The following is a 20,337-nucleotide window of genomic DNA, read 5'->3' on the forward strand; positions in this document are numbered from 1 at the left end:
CCGGGCTGCGGGTGGGGCTCTGCTCCCCCGCGGGCCTCCCTGGGTGCGGGGCACAGCTGCCTCCCCGCGGGCTGCCCCACGGGCTGCGGGGGAACCTCTGCCCCGGGCCTGGAGCACCCCCCGCCCCTCCGGCCGCACCGACCCGGGGCTCTGCACAGCCCTTTCTCCCACACGCTCTCACCCATCTCCTGGATGCTGTTCCACAGTGGGGTTTTTCCCCTTTCTTAAATACATTACCCCGGTGGCGCCCCCCCTGTCGCTGACGGGCTCGGCCCTGCCCAGCGGCGGGTCCCTCTCGGGGCAGGCTGGCCTTGGGCTTTGGCTCTGTCGGACATGGGGGAAGCTGCTGGCACCTTCTCACAGAAGCCACCCCTGTAGCCCCCCGCTACCAAAACCTTGCCATCAAAACCCAGTACACAAATGAATTCTTTCAGTGCTTGAGAACCTGAAATGGAAATACCTATTCAAAAGCCAAGTTTTAACCTCACTGACATTCCAGTTTAACTCTCTAAGGTTGAGTAGCATTTTATCCAGATAGTAATACGGTCAATGTAGAAGTAGCATCCATGAACCAAAGCGTGCTTCATTGATTTGTGCATGGCATGGGACAGTAGGTAGTTCTCATTGTCCTTAGGAGAACAGAACAGAGTCCCACACCAAGACATCCAAGCAGGGTATGGCCGCTGGTGTGGCCGCAGCCTTGCTGTGTGATGATGTGCATGTCTCTGTCTTTCTTCCAGAACTTGGGTTTAATGCCTGCAGAACTGAATAGTTTTCCAACTTGCTTACTTGTGCAGGCTTCTATAAATACTAATTAATTAAATTCTAGATTTTCATTACAATGCCCTAGAACCTAATCCTTGATGGATTTAGGACGCTTCCTTGACAGAAGGGTTGTTACGAGAAAAATAGGTTAAAAATTTTCTCCTTTAGGCCTTACTTTAAGTGCAGTGTTTAAAAACTGTAATTACTGCTCTTCTGTGAGGATTTAATGGCAGCAAATAATCATTGGGTTAAGTCTAACTAATGGTCCTCATTAAAATTGAAGGAAACTATGGCTAGAACCTTCATTCAGACCCATTCTTGTGCTTCTGTCTGTGGGTGCGTGAAATACACCTTTTCTGGTCACCTTTGAAAACTCTGATGAAACCTTGTTAAACACAGGCCCCCAAACCCTTTTGAACTGGAGTGAAAGAGAAAAAAGTAAATTAGAACCTCACGCAGTAAGGTGAGCTGCCTGTACGTATGACTGTGATACAGCGTAGTAGTTTCTAATTACTGTATTAGAGGTGTACTAGCAGTGACGTTAAGTATATGTTCGGTAATCATACCGTCACAATGAGACTTGCTCATCCCTACGTGCAGGTCCAGTTTCTCTTGGTGATGGTAGTCAGCAGGGCTTGTCTCTCTTCTACATTTATATTTGGTTGGAGGAGCCTGCACCAGTTAGCTCTTCTTCCCCTACTTGATCTAGTTCTCCTGCAGTTGTTCTGGGTGGTTTCTGCTTTGAAAATCTTCTTTATGCCCATACTTGCTTTCAAGGGGTAAATTACCAGACTACCTTTCATCTAACCTTGGCTAGCAGTTCCCCAGAAAACCTTTGACCTGTAGCTCAGAATTATCTTAGAGTGATCCAGAGGAAAACAGAGTCCCTGAACACAGCTTCTGTTCTCTCAGGTAGGATTATTTTTGTGCCCTACATAAAGCCACAACATGTTCTCTTTGTAAAATCTGAATCTTGTTCCTCAACTAGAGACTGCAATACCAAAATTACTCATTTTCTCTTGGGATAGTTTGCCCAGTTTCTTTACCTTCTCATTAATACAGTTGTAGTAGCAAATTATTGTGATTTATACAATCAAACCACAACCAATTTTTAATAAAGATGAAACAGTAAGTAGCAGTCTGGTTTGCAGATAAGTATCTGAGTCTAGTTTTACCTAGGGTGAGATTTCTCTGTTGCCCAGGAACAGAGAAATCTCACCCTTTAAACTATGCCTTATGGGTTCTATCAGTAGTATTAAGGTTTTTTTATGCTGTAAGGATTATTTTCAAGAATAACATACTGGATCTGAGGCATTACTAGGCATAAATCAGTTTTCCTTTAGTGCTTTTCAGTGCAAAATAAGAACTCTTGCTCCTCAAAAACTTAGTTATAATAGATCTTTTCTTTAAAAAATACCCCAACACACAATGAACTCTAGATATTTATTTTTTTCTAAAATGTAATTACAAAAACGATAATTGTCCCAAGAGTATACAAACATAAGAAGTCAATCTGTTAAGAACAAGCATGCTTAAATGTGGCAGTCAAACTTCTAATACTTGCAGGCAGTTTTCTTTCTGCCCTCCAGTGACATCAGGCAAAAAACATGCAGTAATGATGAGTACACTTCAGTGTCTTATGTTCCAGTTTAAATCCTGAGGGATTTCTTTTCTTTTGACAAAATAAAACATGTTTGGGATTCTATTATTATAATTGCATAGGAAAAAAAAACATTCAAGTGTCATGGTCTAAAAATATGATTGCATTTTAGATTAATCCTAACGCATCAAATGACAGAGTTGTTTCTAGGTTTTGAGATCTCATTCTAAGAGTAGTTGCTGTGATCTCTGTCCTAAAAAAGCAACTTGCTGTTCTGTGTGTTGGTCTAATGTGTTTTGCAAGAGAACAAGTTGTAGCATGGATGAAAATGGTTGAAGTGTTTTAGTTAAAATGTGAATTGTCGATTTTCCAGGTCTGGATTAGTCCTTGTTAACTGCAGCTGTTGGCATCAATATGGGTTTTCCTTTGCTTTACAAAGTCACTTTGTTCCACACTGAAGTCAGGGGGAGTTTCGCCTTTATTTTTATCGGAAGCAGGATCAAGCACACTCAACTGGGTGGCATGTCTGCATTTGTCTGGAGGTAATACGATAATAACAGGAGCTCTGTAGGTAATTAATTTTAAAATGTCAGGGAATATTCTAGGCCTCGTTGAAAGGTAGAAGATGGAGCTGAGGGCGTGCTCTGAAGCTGGTGTCTGGTTGAGACTGGTTTATTGCAATGGTTTGTTATTTGTAGATCAAAGGAATGGTTGATACAGGCATTAATACTCCACAGCCTGCTAATAATACTTAACCTGCCTCAGCCCTGCCTCGCTGCCTGTGGAGGTTGAGATACTGACAGTTGAAATCACTCGTCTCTTAAACACAGATGGGGGTTAAGAAACATGACAGAGTGTAGGGGCAATGAATGAAATAGGAGATTTAAAATGTTCTCTTTGCTGTGGAGTAGGGGTCAGCCTCCTTTCATCCCTCCTCGGTTTTGTGTGTGTATTGTCCTCGCATGTTAATCTAGTCCCAGTCCTATGTCTGGTACAGCAAGTGATGCCTTGTGCCCTAGCCCTTCCTGCCTGCAAGTGAGGGCAGGATGCTAATACTGATGAGTGAGGAAGAGGAGATATGTCCTGAGAATAAAAAGGGATGGTTAGGAGAGGAAGATGCATGGTCACCTGGGAATATGGCATGGTTTGTGGTGTGAGGGACACGGCACAGCAGAACGGGGACCTTGCTGACAGCCTAGAAGAGAGGGAGGCAGGAGGGAAACCGTATGCAGCTCTTGCAGGGAATGACCCTCATGGTGTCAATAGAAATTTTACAGGTCATAGCAATGATGAACGTCTTGTGGTGTGTGTATATGGATCCACTGTGCTGCACATAGGAGCGTCCAGGCAGAGAGGGAAGAGTGGTGTCAGGAATCCAGCATGGGCAGATCTGAGCTCTCCAGGATTAATCCTTTGATACCTACACATATGAAACTTTTGTTTGCAAAGATTCATACTCATGTCTGAAGGGAGGTTAATATTAAAAACGTAACTTTTGATTATCTGCGCTTGGTTGCTTTCTGTTGCCTTTTTTGAGTGTGTGTGTTTTATTCGTAGTCAGGTATGCCTGATACTTATGTAATACATTAGCAAACTCTTCTATCTGGTAGCAATACACGCTACAGACATCACACAAGCTTTGGGTTTTAGCAAAACAGTTGTCATGGTGGAAGGTATGATACATTCTTAATGTTGGAGAATGGTGGGATTTTTATAACTCTCACATATCATAAGAAATTAAGAGGTTTTTCTGCAAAAAGTTTTCAGAGGAGTCTTTGGGCTCTGGGGAATAGACACGGGAAATGTGGGACTTCTGAGCGGAGAAATGACTGTACCTGACATTTCTGGGAAACCTACATTACTGGATGTCTTTCGGCAACTCATATTTACTCTACATCATTTTGTTAGTAGTCTCTTAAATTTTGCAAGATGTCTTCACAGCTTTTCCTGTAAATCTCTGCTACACTTACTGGTATTACACTTTTTAAAAGATCTGTACATAAAATATATACAATATACTGAGGTGGTTTTTTTTTATTTTCTCTTCTTTGACTTTCTCTGGATGTACCATCTAGTTTGCAATTTTATAATTGCCTAGAAAATCAGACTATTCTTGAATAATCAGGTAGTAGTTTAGCATGGTTTTTAATATGCCTTATATTTCTATTTCACATGTCTGAATGTACTTCCAATACACATTTTCTGCTTCCCTCAGGAATACTTTGCCCACTTATCTTTATATAATATAAAATCTTACAGCTTGAAAGGTTCATACACAGGTCTGGTTCCTTCATATCTAACCTAACATGCCTAACCTAGGATCCCAACAGTCACCAGCTCCTTAAAAAGGTGATGGAGAGAGCTGGAGCTGAATCCTCTCTGGGAAAGCCTTACCTGGGCTTGTCTTTTTCAGGAGTCATCAGTCACTTCCCTCTGAGTACACAGGGAGTCTTGGGAACCTGCATTCTGAACTGAGGTGACTCGAGTACTTAAAGCTTGAGTTGGATGCATCTGGGCCCCTATTAGTACTATTAAAGACAAAGTACTTGAAGAACTCAAGCTACTGGTTATAAAATTCATCAAGTAAGAGTTGTCTGTTATGATGTGCTGTGTGGAACCTGAAACAGGGCATTCAGCATGGTCAGGGCTTCTCACTAAGTGTATCAGTTGATTGCTTCACAGAAGAACAATGTTTTTAGCCTGCAGAGGAGAAGAGCATCCCTGTTCTTACCTCCTCCCTCCTAAAAACCCTTTAGAGTAAGTAGCTTTCCTGGGACACTAGCAGAGTCCAGCTGTGCAGTGGACCTGATGAATGCAGTAATGATTCTTAAATAAACCTGAGTGGGGCACACAGGCTATTTGGGACAGCTCTCTGCTGCGAGTGATGCTCCTCTACTTCAAATAGCATATTAAACCACTACCAGTGCCTGGTACAGAATGATTGCTTTTTTTTTTCTTTTTTTTTTTTTTTTTCCTTGCAATGATTGTTCATAAATATTGTCCTTGGTTTTGAAAAGATGAGGAATGGAGATTTTTAATCTTCAGCACCACAGTCACTAGGACTGTGTATCTGTGAAGCTGGCATGGTCCACACTGGCCTTCATGGCCATGAGATTGCTTATCAAGAGAGGGTGTGTTGACCTACCAACTAACGATTCATCTTGCACCTGTTGATAGGTAGTCACTGTCCTGCCTCTGTCTGGTACTGCAGCAGCACTTCTCTGACTGCTTCTGATGTTTAAACCCACCAGGCAAAAGTATAAATTTCCTGTTATGTGCATTGTAAAGCATCAGCAAAGATGAGCATTGTAGACTTCGAAGTATTTGATAGTAGCATATGAGCAGATCCTAAGGTTATTTCTTTAATCTTCTAGTGCAGAAAGAACAGAGTGAAGCTGTGCAGTGTTATCTTGGTTTAAGATGTTACCATGTTGATCCTTTTATTATTTCCTTACAGATATCTTTTTTGAGATTTTATATTCAGACCATATTATGAGTTTACGTGTTCTTGTGTGCCTGAATATGTCCTTGAAAGACAATATTTTCAGATCTCTTTTCTATAACGGGTGAGTCTGATGGCTGTTTCTCATCCCTTGCTATGCCAAACTGCTGAGACAAGACTGTTTCCTGCGACTGTTTTAAGAGAAATTAAGAAATTAATTAAGCTGCATTCTATTGCAGAAACTTTCCAGTGCTTCATGTAGTGAACTGTGAGTGTATTATCGCTGTGTCAATACAAATGTGTTGAATGTAGGATTGTTAATTACTCTTACTTAGACATAAGTAGTCTATAGTGTAGAAACTTTGAGTGATCTCATCTAAAACTGGTAAAATGCAATTTTATTTTAGAAACTTGTTTTGTTTTTATACTTACAGGTACACAAATCTTAATTCTTGAAATCACCTAATTAGCACTCTTTCAGAAAGAGCAGAAAACAAGCACTGTTATTTTTTTTCCTTTCTTTTTCTGAACTTCAAGAATTTCCCTCCAACCACTACCCCATAATCCAGTTTGTGCCCAGGAGATTGTTTAAGTGCTCTCAGAAAATGTGAACTGCTCTTAATTGTACTTTTCTTCATAGATGTTAAGAGCACCCCTGGTTACTGTGCTGCCAGTTTTTGCTGCCTTATGACTAATAGACCTGCATTGGGAATAAATCCCACCCACCAGCACCAAACCTTGCTCGGTTGACCTTGAGGCCAACTCTTTCATTTTGATTCTAATTTGTGCAGTGATTTGCACATCACTGAAGCAAAGTTAAATGTAAGAGGGTACATTAACATAGCAGTACAGCTAGACTGGAAGTGCACAAAGGTCAGGAAATAGAAAAATTAACTACCTAATAACATCTACTTGCCCCACTGCTGATGTATAATGGCTTTGATTTCCAATTAGTTTTTATTATAGGCATAAATATATATATTGTGTAATAGGTGCACAATATCGAGACAAATGCGCTTAAAGTTCTTTAGTGTTATTATGGCGTGCATCCCTCTGAAATGTTTGCAGCCTGCATTTGAGTTTTCCTGAAAGCAGCAGTCTCATCTATATGCTCTGTAATATCTTGCAGTGAAAAGGGTATCAGTAGACCACAGAAGGCTGTGACTCCCTCATGCTATTAAATGATTCCTTTAGAGCTCTGAGAAACCATTCCTGTGCCTCTCAGATAAACGGCCTGATCCTACAAAGTTCTCTGTGCTTTCCAAATCACCAAATCCTTTGGCTTCATAGCATTCTCCAATCCCAAGCTTGATGATTTTCATGTTGGGTCTTATGTTTTCAGCAAGTCAGATGCAAAACCATTTGGAGAAGATTTTGTATAGCTCCTTGTACTAGAAGACCTTGTTTACTGGATTTGGCTGTCCTATAAGCTATGTTTTAAAAATCCTTTTTGTTCTAAGAGTCGTACTAACAATTCTTCTAAAATTCAAATGTCCAAAGGGATTTTTCTCACATGATGCTAAAAAATAAATAGCTGTGATAGGTGGGAGTAGGTTGATGAGGGGCAGCTATGGTAGCTGAAACTGTAACTTTGATGATAGCTTACTTTTGATCTGTATTTCTTCTTATCTCTTCACTGCCTTGCATTTTGTATAGTCAATTGTACTGTGCCCGCAGTGACGGAAAATGCAATTTCCTGTGTGGATGGGTTCAGGGAGCAGATGGGGAAAAGATGGGGAGCAGATGGTGAAAAAATTGAGAGCAAAGACCCGTGGTGGGAGTGGAGGTGAGAAGGTTGCTGGGAATACCTGCCGATCCTGCAGTAAGTCTTTAGGGCTATGAAGAGCAGGGGAGTTTGCTGTGAGGAAGGTCTTCACATTGCTGGGTTGAGAGCAAGGCTGGAGGGGAAAGTCCTGGTCTGTAAGGAACAGCAGCAAGCTTCATTTTCATAGGTTTTTTCTTTGACCCAGCTTTTTAAATTTTCCATCCAACAGAGCTGATTTGCCTGTCTTTCAGAACTTAACTGATTCTAGTTAATGCTCTCATAAAACAGTTTTACATACTGAAAGCCCTTTTGGTGAGCACACCTTCAAGTTAAAGGTCTGCCTCAGAGCTCTGGCTTGCAGAGTTACACCGCATCACCTTTCAATGACAGTAGGTACTGTTGCTTTCCTGCTTATCTTTCAGGCTCAGTCTCAGATTTTGCTCTAGGTGTTCACACCTGTGCTGTGACCAAGTTTGTAAAAACTTTTTATGTTGTCTCTCATGCAGTCAATTAAACCTTTCATACAAGCCATTACTATCTTATATTTCTTTTAGTACAATATCCTTGTTGATACACATCATCTTACCATCCTGAAAGCTGGTCAGAAGACTTTTGCTTCATAACTTAACACTTCTACCAGGCTACCCTAATTTATTTTTTTTTATCTGTCTTGGCTCCTTCTTGTCTCTTACAAACACATTAGCCTTGCAAATGAAGGCTGAAAGCTTATCATTAGAACCCTCATCTCTGGTGGAGCAACCAAGAGACTGACTCCACATCTGATTTGCCTATGATATCAGACTTGACTACTGGATCATTAAATTTTCAGACAGATAAATGCTCTGTGTCCCAAGCTTTCCATCATACAAAGCTATGTCACTGCCTGTCTTGGTGCTTGCCCTTGAAATTCTGGTTGCGATGTTGCTTGCAGATATCGCAGATGACTATGTGTATCTTACTTTGAGCCCACTGTTTTACGGGCTAATATTGTCACCTTGTCCCTTTAATTTCTTCATTTGCCAGTGCTTCAGTGATGGGTTGTATTTCAATCACATAGTATCTTTGGTATGGACAGTAAAAGTCCATCGTACCACTATCCTGACCTGCACAAATACATTTTTCTCTGACAAAGCAGCAACAGGAGGCAACGAGTGCCAGTCCAGATATCTAAAAGACAACTTTTAGTTCTCTGAACAGAGAATTGAGCTGAATCCTTGCAGATGCATAGCTGAGATCTACCTCTGTATTCCTAAAGACATCATGTGCCTTTCTGGCATGATTTAAAATAATTCCAAACAACAACAAAAAATCCCTAACATTAAGCCGTAGAGCTCTCCAGAGGAAGCTGCTGCAGGGCAGCTCTGAATCCCTTGGTGAAATTTGGATAGCAACAATGGTGTGAAGCCTTCCAACCAGAGGATTCTTTGTATTTCTGAGAGGGAGGTGGTATGGTTTCCTCAGGTGAGGAAGGAAGACACCATGGTGACAACAGCTCTCTGCTGCCCCCGTGCCAAACAGCAATTGGACAAGGAGAGAGGTGTGAGCGTGAAAGGGAGAGAATGTGGGAAGAAAACCTGTGAAATGATTTTTTTTGGCATTTACTGATTACATGCTTTCTATGTATACATTTTTGAGGTCAGTTTTCTTTACAATCAGATCTCATCTGTTATTTCCTTTTGGCTGCTCCTTCAACTTTCCCTCTAGGAATTGCAGTTGCATTTATATGGGGGGGGGGGGAAAAATGCCAAAATTAATTTTTCTGATGATTGTTTTCATTAGATGAACTAAGTAACATAAATAAGACACAAATTCTCTCACAGATAATCCTCCAGAAATCTCATTTTGAGTAGGACTTTTATGTGGCTGGTATATCATTAGAGAGAAGGTTTTCCAAAACTTTGTGAAAATCAGAGGGAGTGCCAGTAAGAGGGGAAAAATGTTCCTTTAGCTAGTTTTGCTCAGTACACTAATGTTTTATAGCTAAATACTTGTTGCCATAGCTGTCTGTACACAAAAGGGCTGTTTCTGATATAAAAGTTAATTACTAAAGTTATTGGATAAATGCTTATTTATGCTAGAGTAGCTGATAGCAGTAGAAAAACCAGTAGTGACATCTGTATTGCTTAAGAAGATGTTAATTTAAAAGTTGTCTACTATAAACTAAAAATTACTTATCTATGTTGCATTACATGTTATGTATGTCCAAATGAGGAATGTAAAGGGAAAGACCTTTGCATCTGCTACTTCAGGTGTCAAAAACTAAAGTAACTGGACATGGCTGATATATCTGAAATATTGCACATACCTCTTGTCCTAGGTAAGTTCAGACATAAGAAGTAGGCAAGCAGTGCATCAGTCACTAATGCAGTATTGGCACCCTCAACTTAGGACAAGCTTGAGCTCACATGTTGAATGTATCATATGAATAATGTACTTAAGTGTGGCAAGACTGGGCCCTTTTAGGACAAAATCTGATCATCTGAGGCAAAAAGGTTAAAAGGTGTGAGAAGAAAACCACCTTTCCTCTTACATGCATAGACACCCTGATCAGCAAAGGCTCTCCTCCCCACTAACCATCATACAGGTGGTGAGGGAGTATGTGGGAAAGTGAAGCCTGGGGGTCATTTGGTACAGAGAGTCCATGGGTGGAGATACCCCTGGAAAGACTGTAGAAGCAGCTATGCAGTGAGTGTTTTGAGCCAGGAACAAAGAGGGATTTGTTTCTGTTGACAGCCAAGCATGATCTGTTGTGTTGTTGAGTCAGCATTTGGCTGTTCATTGTTCTTGCTTTATAATTTACAATGTATATTAGAAATGAGTGTATAGGTTAGTGTGTATAGTGTACACACTTCTGCAAAAGGTCAGAATAAATATCACTCTCAAGCCTCTAAAAAAGATATTTAAAAAAAAAAATAGTAGGTGTCTATGGTGGACCAGATTGCTTCCACAAGATGTCAAGAGGATGTCTTTGCAATTTTTTTAAGCTGTCTCACAATGACTGGGACTCTATCACCAGGGCTTGGGTCTGTGTGCACGCTTTAGACAGTTGCATGGAAAACATGCAAAGCTGGTAATAAAATGTGGAGTAACTATTTTTCCTAACCTCTTTTCTACTTATTCATACAGCCATGCTTATATTTTGATCCATTATTTAATCCAGATAATTATGTGTGACTATTGTCCCATTTGTTTGGGATTTTTTCAGTTTGGGGATTTTGTTTTTTGCAGATTAATGTATTTGTGTAGAACTGATGCTGGAAATATGAGAGACTTGGATTTTTGGAGAATGTGGCCTTCTGGGTTGCTTTCAGATTGTGCCATTTGTTCCACTGGCATCAATGTACAGGAAAATGGGGACTTACAGAATTAGAACATAGTGATGAATTTATCATTTTCATTCAAACTGCTTAAAGTCACGCTGAAGCTGAAAAAAATTTAAATGTTTAAGTCTAATTTAATAGTATGCAGTTAATTAATACTCTACATCTATTAACATTAAAAAATGAATATCTGCAGAACTGCTATTCCCTAGAGCAATTTGTCACCAGAAGTGAAATGTCTGCCTTTGAACTAAAGCAGCTTTTGGGTAGTGCACTACGAGCAAAGGAACCCAGGTTAATGATACAGACTAATCCAGAAGAGTGGACTTGAACTTCTTTGTGTTGCTATATAGCCATTATAAAAACAATATTAGTTGTCTCGGGTACTGTTGTAACAGCAAGATGTCTTCTTCACTAAGGGACAGAAAGTCCCATCGATTTTAAATTGCTGACTGGAACGTGGTAGTTGTGCATGTCCAGAGGTGTTTCCCAGTTTAGGAAGTGTTCACAGCATGTGAGACCCTGTTTTTTGATTTTAAAAAGATGCATTTTCTGTTTACAAGGAATACCGGTCTTTATACTGTGAAGTGAACTCTCTTTTCAAACAGTGAATAAATGTAACTTAGAAAACGAGCAGCAAAGACAAGATTAGATGCATAGCAAGTGCCACACCATGTACTTCGTTCCCCCACATGCTTCCTTCCTGCTATTCCTGTATCTCTAGTGTAGCCTTTTGCATTATTATCTTCAATCTTGCCAGCACTTACTATAAGGTGTGGCATTCCTGCTGAAGCTATTTTTGCTTATAAACCCTGTTTAATGCAGTAAGTGAGGATTTGGGTCAACAGATTGTAAGCGTTGTAAGGCAGTGTCTACAAACTGACAGCATATTCTAGGGGTACAAACATGGCAGTTAAATTTTGTTCTCTGTACAGTTTTTGTGCAACAGAATCCGAAGAGACAATAATAGGTGTCTTAATTATTCCATAAAAATCGGTATTAATAAACAAATATTTTATTTTTTCAGGACTTCCTATTCTTCTGTGCTACCATAGCCTTAATAAAGCCAGGGTTAAATAACTGCTTGGCTGGACAAAGGGAGCTGTGATTTTTCTTCCGCTTAATTTGTTTGAGTTCAGAAGGATGATTTGACTTCTGATCATGTGAAAAGCATTTCATAGCATACTGGAAAGCTGTCTGGTTTTCTATCTAATGGACTTGACAGCATGGTTGGCAACAGACGGATAATGGAAGGCTAATGAATAATGAAAAACTGAGTGATTGAAATAGCAGAGCTGCAGGGAGAGAAGAGGGAAAGCTGGGAAGGAAAATGGGAAAAACAAAGAGCACAGAAGTAAGGAATAACCAGTATTTTGATCATTATCAAAGCATGTCTTCACATCAAAATTTAACCCAGTCATAACTTAAGCATTTTCCATCTGCCAACTCACAAGAGCTCCTAACTCATGCACCGTGACGCATTTTGTACAAGTCACTCAGCTTGCCTTGAGGAAGGAGGGTAGGTTGGAATTTAAATATTTTTCAATGGCTGGTACAATGACTATGCAGTAACCTTCTCAATTCCCATTAGTTGTCCAGTGCATTCCCAAATTCCTACCAGAGCGAGCGTGCGTGGTATTTCACAGTCTACTGCAAAAAACAAAGCAGAGCGGGAGGGTCGGAAGCTATCAGTTATACTGAGAGACACTGCAACACATAGTTTGTATTTACACTTCCGTGAAGACATCTCTATTTTGGTAACAAGGATAACTCTGTTTTCATGGCTTTCACTCTTGAGATCTCCAGCAGGGAGGAAGAGTTCTTACTCACTGCTAACCAGTCTCTCCAGATGGAATATGATCTCTGGGGCAACTGTGCTTTAAGAAGGATTCCTCTGCAAATATAACAAGAATTACGGGGGAGAAGACTTAATTCCAAGTGTCAAAAGTAGGAAGACTATCTCCTGATGTTAAAAGAGAATGGCACTCTAGCAGTTTGATAGTTGCAGTGTTTGTTTCTGGATGCATACATTAACGTGAAGGAAACCAGCTACTATTAATTACCTCACAGAGTGGTAGTTGTGGCTGAGCTTTGTGGTGCAAGACTTACTTTTACACTTGTTTTCATGGTAAGAATTATGGAGTAGGAGTTGAGTTAGCACTGTATTTCCTGCTACATCTTTTCATGCCTTTTTTTTTTGCAATGCCAAATGGAAAAAGATCTGCTGCTTTCTCATTCTGATGTACTACTTTTCCTGAGCTTTGACGTTACTGAAAAATGAATAATACTGTAAATACTATCTTTTTTTTTCTTCACAGAATCTGTACCAAAACAGGTTCCTGGGCCTGGCAGCCATGGCGTCTCCATCTAGGAACTCACAAAATCGGCGCCGGTGCAAAGAGCCTCTCAGATACAGCTATAACCCTGACCAGTTCCATAACATGGACATCAGGAACAATTCTCATGAGACGGTCACCATTCCTAGGTCTACCAGTGACACGGACCTTGTCACTTCAGACAGCCGGTCTACCCTGATGGTCAGCAGCTCCTACTATTCCATCGGGCATTCGCAGGACCTAGTGATATACTGGGATATAAAGGAGGAAGTAGATGCAGGGGACTGGATCGGCATGTATCTCATAGGTAAGTCCCCTTCCCCTTTGGGTGTTTTGCTGCTTTTTTTACTTATAAGCACTAGGGTAATAGGGGCTAATGGTAATAATGAGCTGATGCAGCTCCACTGAGGGTACTTTTTAAGTGGGTTTATATATTACAAGAGTTATTCTGCTCCTAAATTGCTGGTTGCAGTCCTTGTGCTCACTTTTTCTTCAGCAAAGATATGAGAAGGCTTTGTGTTGACAGTGTCTTGAAATTTCAAGATATTTTCATTTTAAAGCCATTTGGATTTAGGGAAAATACCTCCTGTATAAAGACAGCATAATATTTTCAGAGTTTCCTCTTGTGAGTCCTTGAGTAATCTGTGACAGATGAGAGGTTTTACAAGTCAAGAATATGAATCATTTAAAAACCTCATGAAACAGAATGCCTTTTTCTTTATAGCCAAAGGATATTTTGATTACAGACTGAGGCACTCTGGAGCTGTCCCAGAAAGTTTTTGGTTTTGTTTTTTGGTTTTTTGTGTGTGTGTGTATTGGAAGCTGTATTCAGTCATGTACATTAGCATATTTTTGGCATCTCCATCTAGTAAATCCAGCCCCACATAACAGTAATAAGAAATGGTTTCAATCCACTTTTAACTGATTGTTTCCCTTCAGTGTAAGATTAGCATTTTTTAAACCTGGTTTGGTTCCTATGGAAATAGTCTTGCTGCCTAGACTGAAATTAGTGTTAACTCTTTGCTCTGTGGTGAGTTTTGAACATGATGGATCAGTTTCAGACACATCCCTCTATGGATTAGAGGTCTTAAAAATGTGAAGTTCTTAAATGTTTGCAGAAAACCAGTGACTTGGTAAAGAAGACAGACTCAAATTGTTGCTTCCACAGAGGGAAATGTTGGTAAAACACAGCCCTTATTTGTTTGGATAAGTGTGCCTAGCACTATACCAGCATTTTAGTTACAATAGCACTGTTCCATCTTGCCCAGATAACAAACCAAAACCAGGTAGAGCATGTGATGTTGAGTTGGGCTTCTGGAGCAATCATAGGGGCCATCATAGGGAGTTACAGTTTTACTTAAGTGCTATAGTGGATAAAACCAGAAGGCTTGACATCACATGCTGCTGATGTTGGGAATGCAAATATTGGTGATATGGGATGTGAGAAGGTGCTGGATGGGAGGTCTGAGCATGTAGAGGAACTCTGGTGTGGTGATACAGTGTTAGGTGTTGGAAGATGATTTTAGGGTATTGGAGAGACTGGGAGAAGGGGAACATGAGGGTGGCTATTTAGGACATGTAAGGAAAGGAGTGGTGGTTACAGTAAGCCAGGCTGCAGTACTTGTTCCCATGAGTAACCTCATAAAATACCCTGCTTTGAAAGCAAAAATAGGCTTCTGAAATTTAAAATATTTTAGGAAAAAGAGAGTGGATTTAAAACAGATGTTCTGCAAGCAGTCTGGTTTGTTGGCCTTAACTGTAAACACAAGTATTCTCTTAAGCTTGCAGTTGAGTGTTTTAATGCAACAGATGAGAAGACACAGCAGCCCCCAGTACTAAGCACTAAGAAATACTCTAAGCCTATTCTGCAGTAGCACAGGCAACTCATGGAGAGCTGTATTGCTTCAGTAAAAGGAGGGAAAGTGTATATTCTGGTGGTCTGGAGTCAACAGAAAGTGCACAGAGCTATTTCACATTGAATGAACTTCTTCAGCCCAGTTTCATAGCTCACACGTTGTATAAAGGACTCTGAAGACGCATCCTAAATCTTTTTTGATGGGTGACTTGAATACATAGAGGTTTAACTGGGCAAAAGAAAAATCCACTCTGCTACTCCTGCTTAATTTACCGTATCAAACAGGATGTTGCTTGAGACACCCCAGTAAATTAGAAGTGAAAATTGTGAAGTGTATCCTTGCCCCTGCTGGCTGAATGCCTGGTGTTAATGGCAATAGTCAATGGCTCATTCCAAGGAACACTGCTGCCAAATTAAAAATTGCATAGTGTGTCCATCCCCAGGAACCCAACGGCTGACCCTTCATGTCTTTGAAGGTGTTTTGTCTCCAGCCTCTCAGATTCCCTATTTAAATAACTGAGGGAGTACCAGGCAGCCACACCCTTCCTTCCTTTTTAAGTCTTCCTTTCCCTTCTTCCCACTTCTCCCCTCCCCAAACCTAATGGGAAATGAGGTTTGGTGTTTTGATTGCCTTAAAGAAAGAACATGGGAGATTTTCAAGATCACATGGATTTTGGTGTTAGTTTGACATGGAAAACACTCAGAACCTGAGAAGGTAACTGGCACTACGGCTGAATTCACATTAGCAAAGTACGGGGAACCAGCAGGAATGGGTCTGTAGAAGCAAATATCTGGTGAATACATTTTGGGGGCTTGGCTTTAGAACAGTCTCAGTCTGTCAGACTGAATGCCCTTAGGTCACTGTAGTGCATCTTTCAGTTTAGCTTTGTCAGGACAGAGTTGAGTTGGTGTGCCCGAAGATCACCACATAGTCTGGTGGTGACAGAGTGGGGACCATTGGAAGGGTCATTACAAAAGCATACTTCTGACCTGAAATAAAACACTGATGCATGCTGTATTCCATGTTTGTGACCAATCCATAGGGTTAGGAGATCCAGACATCCCTTATGACTTAGATTTGTGTGTGCATTTGAAGATTTTATGAGCCTGCACTCCTGTTTAGAGAGGGAATGTTACTGGCCTTGTGGGTATGACCTCCATGATGTAAACTGATATATGACTGTGTTTTGAATTAGCAGCCAGACTGGAACAAGAGAACCAAAGAAACTATGAGCTTTTCCCAGTCTGCTCAATAGAGGATTAGTGTTGAAGCCTGTTATTACCACTTGCATGGCAACACTGTTGACTATTGCATTGCTGCTGGTCATTCTAGTGTTCATCCCAAAGCCAGCTTGTAGATACAGCCCAGTCTTTTTTGTGATTGCTTGGGTTGCTGAAATTTGAGCTGAAAGGTTTGAGTGCAGCAATATTTAATATTGTGGTGAGTCACAAGAACAATGAGAAATTATTTGCATCCTTGGGGTATCAGGCAGAGTGGTGTGGATTTTCTTTAAAACTTGGTGCAGGAGCATTAGAGTTGATATTTTTTATTTGTCTTGTGGGAGTTCCTGGAATACGCAGGAAGGGACTATACAAAAGCAGAACAGAAGGCACTTCTCACCTTAGAGGAGTTTAATCAGTGCCATTGTAGTATTATAGGAAATATCTCCAAATAACTTTATATGAGTGTTGGTTTTGAAATGCATAAAACTTAAACAGTTCTCATCACCACTGCCAACATTAAAATCCTGATGATACCCAATAAGCTTCAGGACAAAGATGTTCCAATTATGGAGAAATATAGACGATATAAAAGGCTTCCAAAAGAAAAAGAGCAAAAATCATGTAGCTCATGTGTTTTGATACCATAGGGCATTTTTGGATGCTATTCAAAAGTTCAAGTAGCTTGAAAAAAAGACTTAAGGGAGTCCTCCCTGTATGGGAATTCTGGCTGCTTGCTCCTCACGGGAAGGAGCCACAGATCCTTTTATCACAAGGTATCTGGTGTTCTCCTCTTCAATCCATGTGCGCATTCCTAAGGGTGACCAACTGCAAAGACTGTTTCCCAGAAGAAGGTAAAAGTGGGATTCAGAATTGGTTATTTGAATTAACTTTTGCTCATGGTCTCAGGAAATGACTAGCCAGCCAGTCAATCTCTCATAAAACAGTGTAAAAAATGGTGGTCATGTCTCTCCTGGCAAAAAATAATTACTGAATGTATCCACCCTGTAGCTGCATGAAAACACCCATACATACCTATGTGATTTTCGTGAACGGCCATAGAAAAACTCCTTAGTTGAAGGGAGAATAGTCAATGTTGATGCTGTTAAAATGCAGATATTATTATTTCAGTGCTTTTTAAGATTAGCCATGGTAAGATGACAAAAAATACGAGAAATGGAAGAACAAGGCTTTCTGGGTGTTTAAGACATACTGCACCTTCAGGAGCAGGAATTGCATTTCATTTGTGCTAAGCTTGAACTTGAGAGTTGTTCTAACTTAGCCTTGTATATACTATGTATCAGCTCAGAGCTATGGGGAGGAACCTCTGAATTCTGTAACATCTCACCTGAGGTGTGCATTGGCCTTCCCTCAAGAGAACTATACTATTATGAACATCAGCAGTCTTTCAGAAGCATACTTGCAATCAAAAATACATATAAACACTCAAAAAGAGTTCTCTGAGAAATGTGAACATAGCACAGCTCTGTTGCTATTTTAAAATATCTGGAATTTGAGTTTTCTTTGCAGAAAAGCTATGTGTAAAGAAAATGCACATTGGGGGAAAAAAAGTGAAATCAAAAGAGTTATGAGTAATGAAGATAGCGTGTTTGTATATATTTTTTCAAAAGAATTCTCACTTAGTGGCTACTGTGAGACAGAATATTTGCAGTTATTTATCTCAGACTTTTCCTTTGTTATCTCATTTGCTATTTCTATTTGCTACAGTATGAAGCCTCTTAGATAAATTAGTATGGACTGCTGGCAGCTGCCTGTAGATAAAGAGCTATCTTATAATTACTGCAGTAGCATTTTAGCTGCTACTAGATTTCACTTCTGTCATCATCTCCATATCTGATGTAGAGTAGCTAATGAGAAATGTTTAAACCAGACTATTGAAAGAATCGTTTGCTCCAGTGTCTGTGCACGGTGATGTGAATTTATCAGGGCTAACATTATACTCTTCTTACCCATGTGCAGTAGCCTTTTTTTCTGTCAGCATTTCCTAATGGGAGAACAAAACATTATTAAAGGCTGTGTATTAAAAGTTTCTTCATACAGAAATCTTATAGGGTCAGATTTCCTGTCCGTATTTGGCCTTTGACAGAGCAGTTCCTCTCAAATTTACATAAGTAGGAATTCTTGACCTAATTAGTGACTCAAATTCAGCTTTAAAACAGTATGTTTTCCTCCTCTGTTTCAGCTTTTGATGTTTTTGCTTTCCCCAAAAGGCAATTCACCGTTATCTGACAAATCTGATTTTTAAAGCTATTGGTTAATAAACATTTAAGCATTTGTTTAAACACTTTCCCAGTTGATTTTAGGCTTAGAGGGCTTTGTGTTGCTGTATTGCCCACTGAGGCAATGAGAAAGATCTACATTTTTCCTGCTGTCAGACTTGGATCAGAACTTTTTTGTACAGCTATTTTACCAAACATCCAGTGCATGCAAGCAGAAAGTATCACATGTTGCCAGCAGAGATGGAAAATGTTGGAAACAGTAATGTGCATGTCAGTCTGGGCGTTGCGGGTCCCTGCCTTACAGCTGTAATCCCTGATTCAGGCACTCTCTGGATGGTTGCTCCACCTCTCTGCTTCCAATACAGCCATCTGTAAAACAAAACGCTCCACAATGTGCCTGCTTAGAGTGAATTTTGTTGATGTTTGGATTTGTTGTGACCTGGGGTTACCCATCTTCCCGGTCCTTTGACGGCCTTTGGCAAAGAACCTTGCTCTGGTTTTAGGGTTTCTCAGTATGTCATCATGTATTTGGGTGTCTCACCAGCCTGGGGACAGCAGCCGTGGCTGGCTGTGATCACCTCAGCAAGTTAAGTTTTGTTTGACACCTGCAATTCTGCTCTCTGTAGAACATCAACAGAGGTGCCCAGTGGCCAGACAGCTTTCACTAACACAGCATTATTTATTTCAGGAACAAAAAGTGTCAGAGAAGCAAACCTGACAAAAAAAACCAACAATAGAAAGCCTGCGCAAGTGCTGAACGGAGGGAATTAGGTATCGTAGGCCTTGGCAGATACATTAGTGCAGCGATATCAGTTCTTTGTTCTAACCGGGTTTGCCTTCACCTGGATGCTCTTGGATCCAGTGAGAGTGACTTCTCTTGTATCAGGCTGAGACACTTTTTTGCCTTTCCCAGTTCTGTATCTGGCAGACCACTTCAGCTGGATGAAACCAGGATAGGCTGTTTCCAGACCCCCCAAATGTGACACAAACACAGTCAGCTTTTGCCTCTGTTTCACCCCTTTACAAGTCAACGTTTAAATGCAAGAGTCTCTGAATATTCCCAACATCCATGGCTTCTGGCCCATTCCACCTTTCAGTGCTTCTAAGGTTTACCTCTGTCATTTGTGTGGTGTTAATGTTAGTAGCAATGCACAAAAAAGCATCTGTAGAGGAATTAATGCAGTGGTGGTGTGCTTTATGGTCTTTTAGGGAAGTCATGATAAAGAAGCCTGTAGGTTGCCTGTTCTTTTCCTTAAATATCTTTAAAATATGGTTGAGGTGTTTATGGTGTGCCAAAGTATTCCCAGTTTCATTTATTATTTCTCCATAAAATAACAGATATTGTATTATGAACCTTTCTAGGTGAACAGGTGGAAAAGAGTTTTCCACATCAGCTGTCATTCTGAATATCAGGAAAGGGAAATAATGCAGACAGGGAGTACAGCAGCCTCGTGCCTTCTCAGTGTTTTCCAGGGATAAAATGGCCTCTGTGCTGTGCAGTGAGGGCCCGTATTGCTATATAACCCAAACTGATAATGAAGTCAGTAATGATCACCCACTAAAGCATTTCTGACGAAATCAGTCAGTGGGGAATGTTGGTGCACCAAAAATCAGGTTTTGACCTCAAACCTGCAAAAGAAGTACAATCCATGCAGCACATTCAGACCACTGACTGGGTAGAATCAATCATGGCACAAAGAGTGGACAGCACAAAATTCTTGCCAGGATGAGCCTTAAAGCAGAAAGATTTGTTCTGTAGAGGTTGTCAAGCTAGCCATGTGGATTTTGAACTT

At 40.5% G+C, this 20,337-nt stretch overlaps 1 protein-coding gene across 6 annotated transcripts in view; it reads left to right on the top strand.

Moving 5' to 3' along the window:
* Window positions 1–20,337, top strand: part of HECW1 (HECT, C2 and WW domain containing E3 ubiquitin protein ligase 1) — a 260,401-nt gene that overhangs the window by 71,578 nt on the left and 168,486 nt on the right. For all 6 annotated transcript variants that reach the window (XM_026843836.1, XM_026843834.1, XM_026843837.1 and 3 more), the window contains exon 2: window positions 13,211–13,535. In XM_026843836.1, coding sequence (XP_026699637.1) covers window positions 13,247–13,535 — 289 coding nt within the window. In that variant the 5' untranslated portion in view covers window positions 13,211–13,246. The remainder of the gene's footprint in view (window positions 1–13,210; window positions 13,536–20,337) is intronic.

The sequence above is a fragment of the Athene cunicularia genome, assembly GCF_003259725.1.
Source record: "Athene cunicularia isolate RWA chromosome 2 unlocalized genomic scaffold, athCun1 chr2_part2, whole genome shotgun sequence".
In the NCBI taxonomy this organism is placed as follows: domain Eukaryota; kingdom Metazoa; phylum Chordata; class Aves; order Strigiformes; family Strigidae; genus Athene; species Athene cunicularia.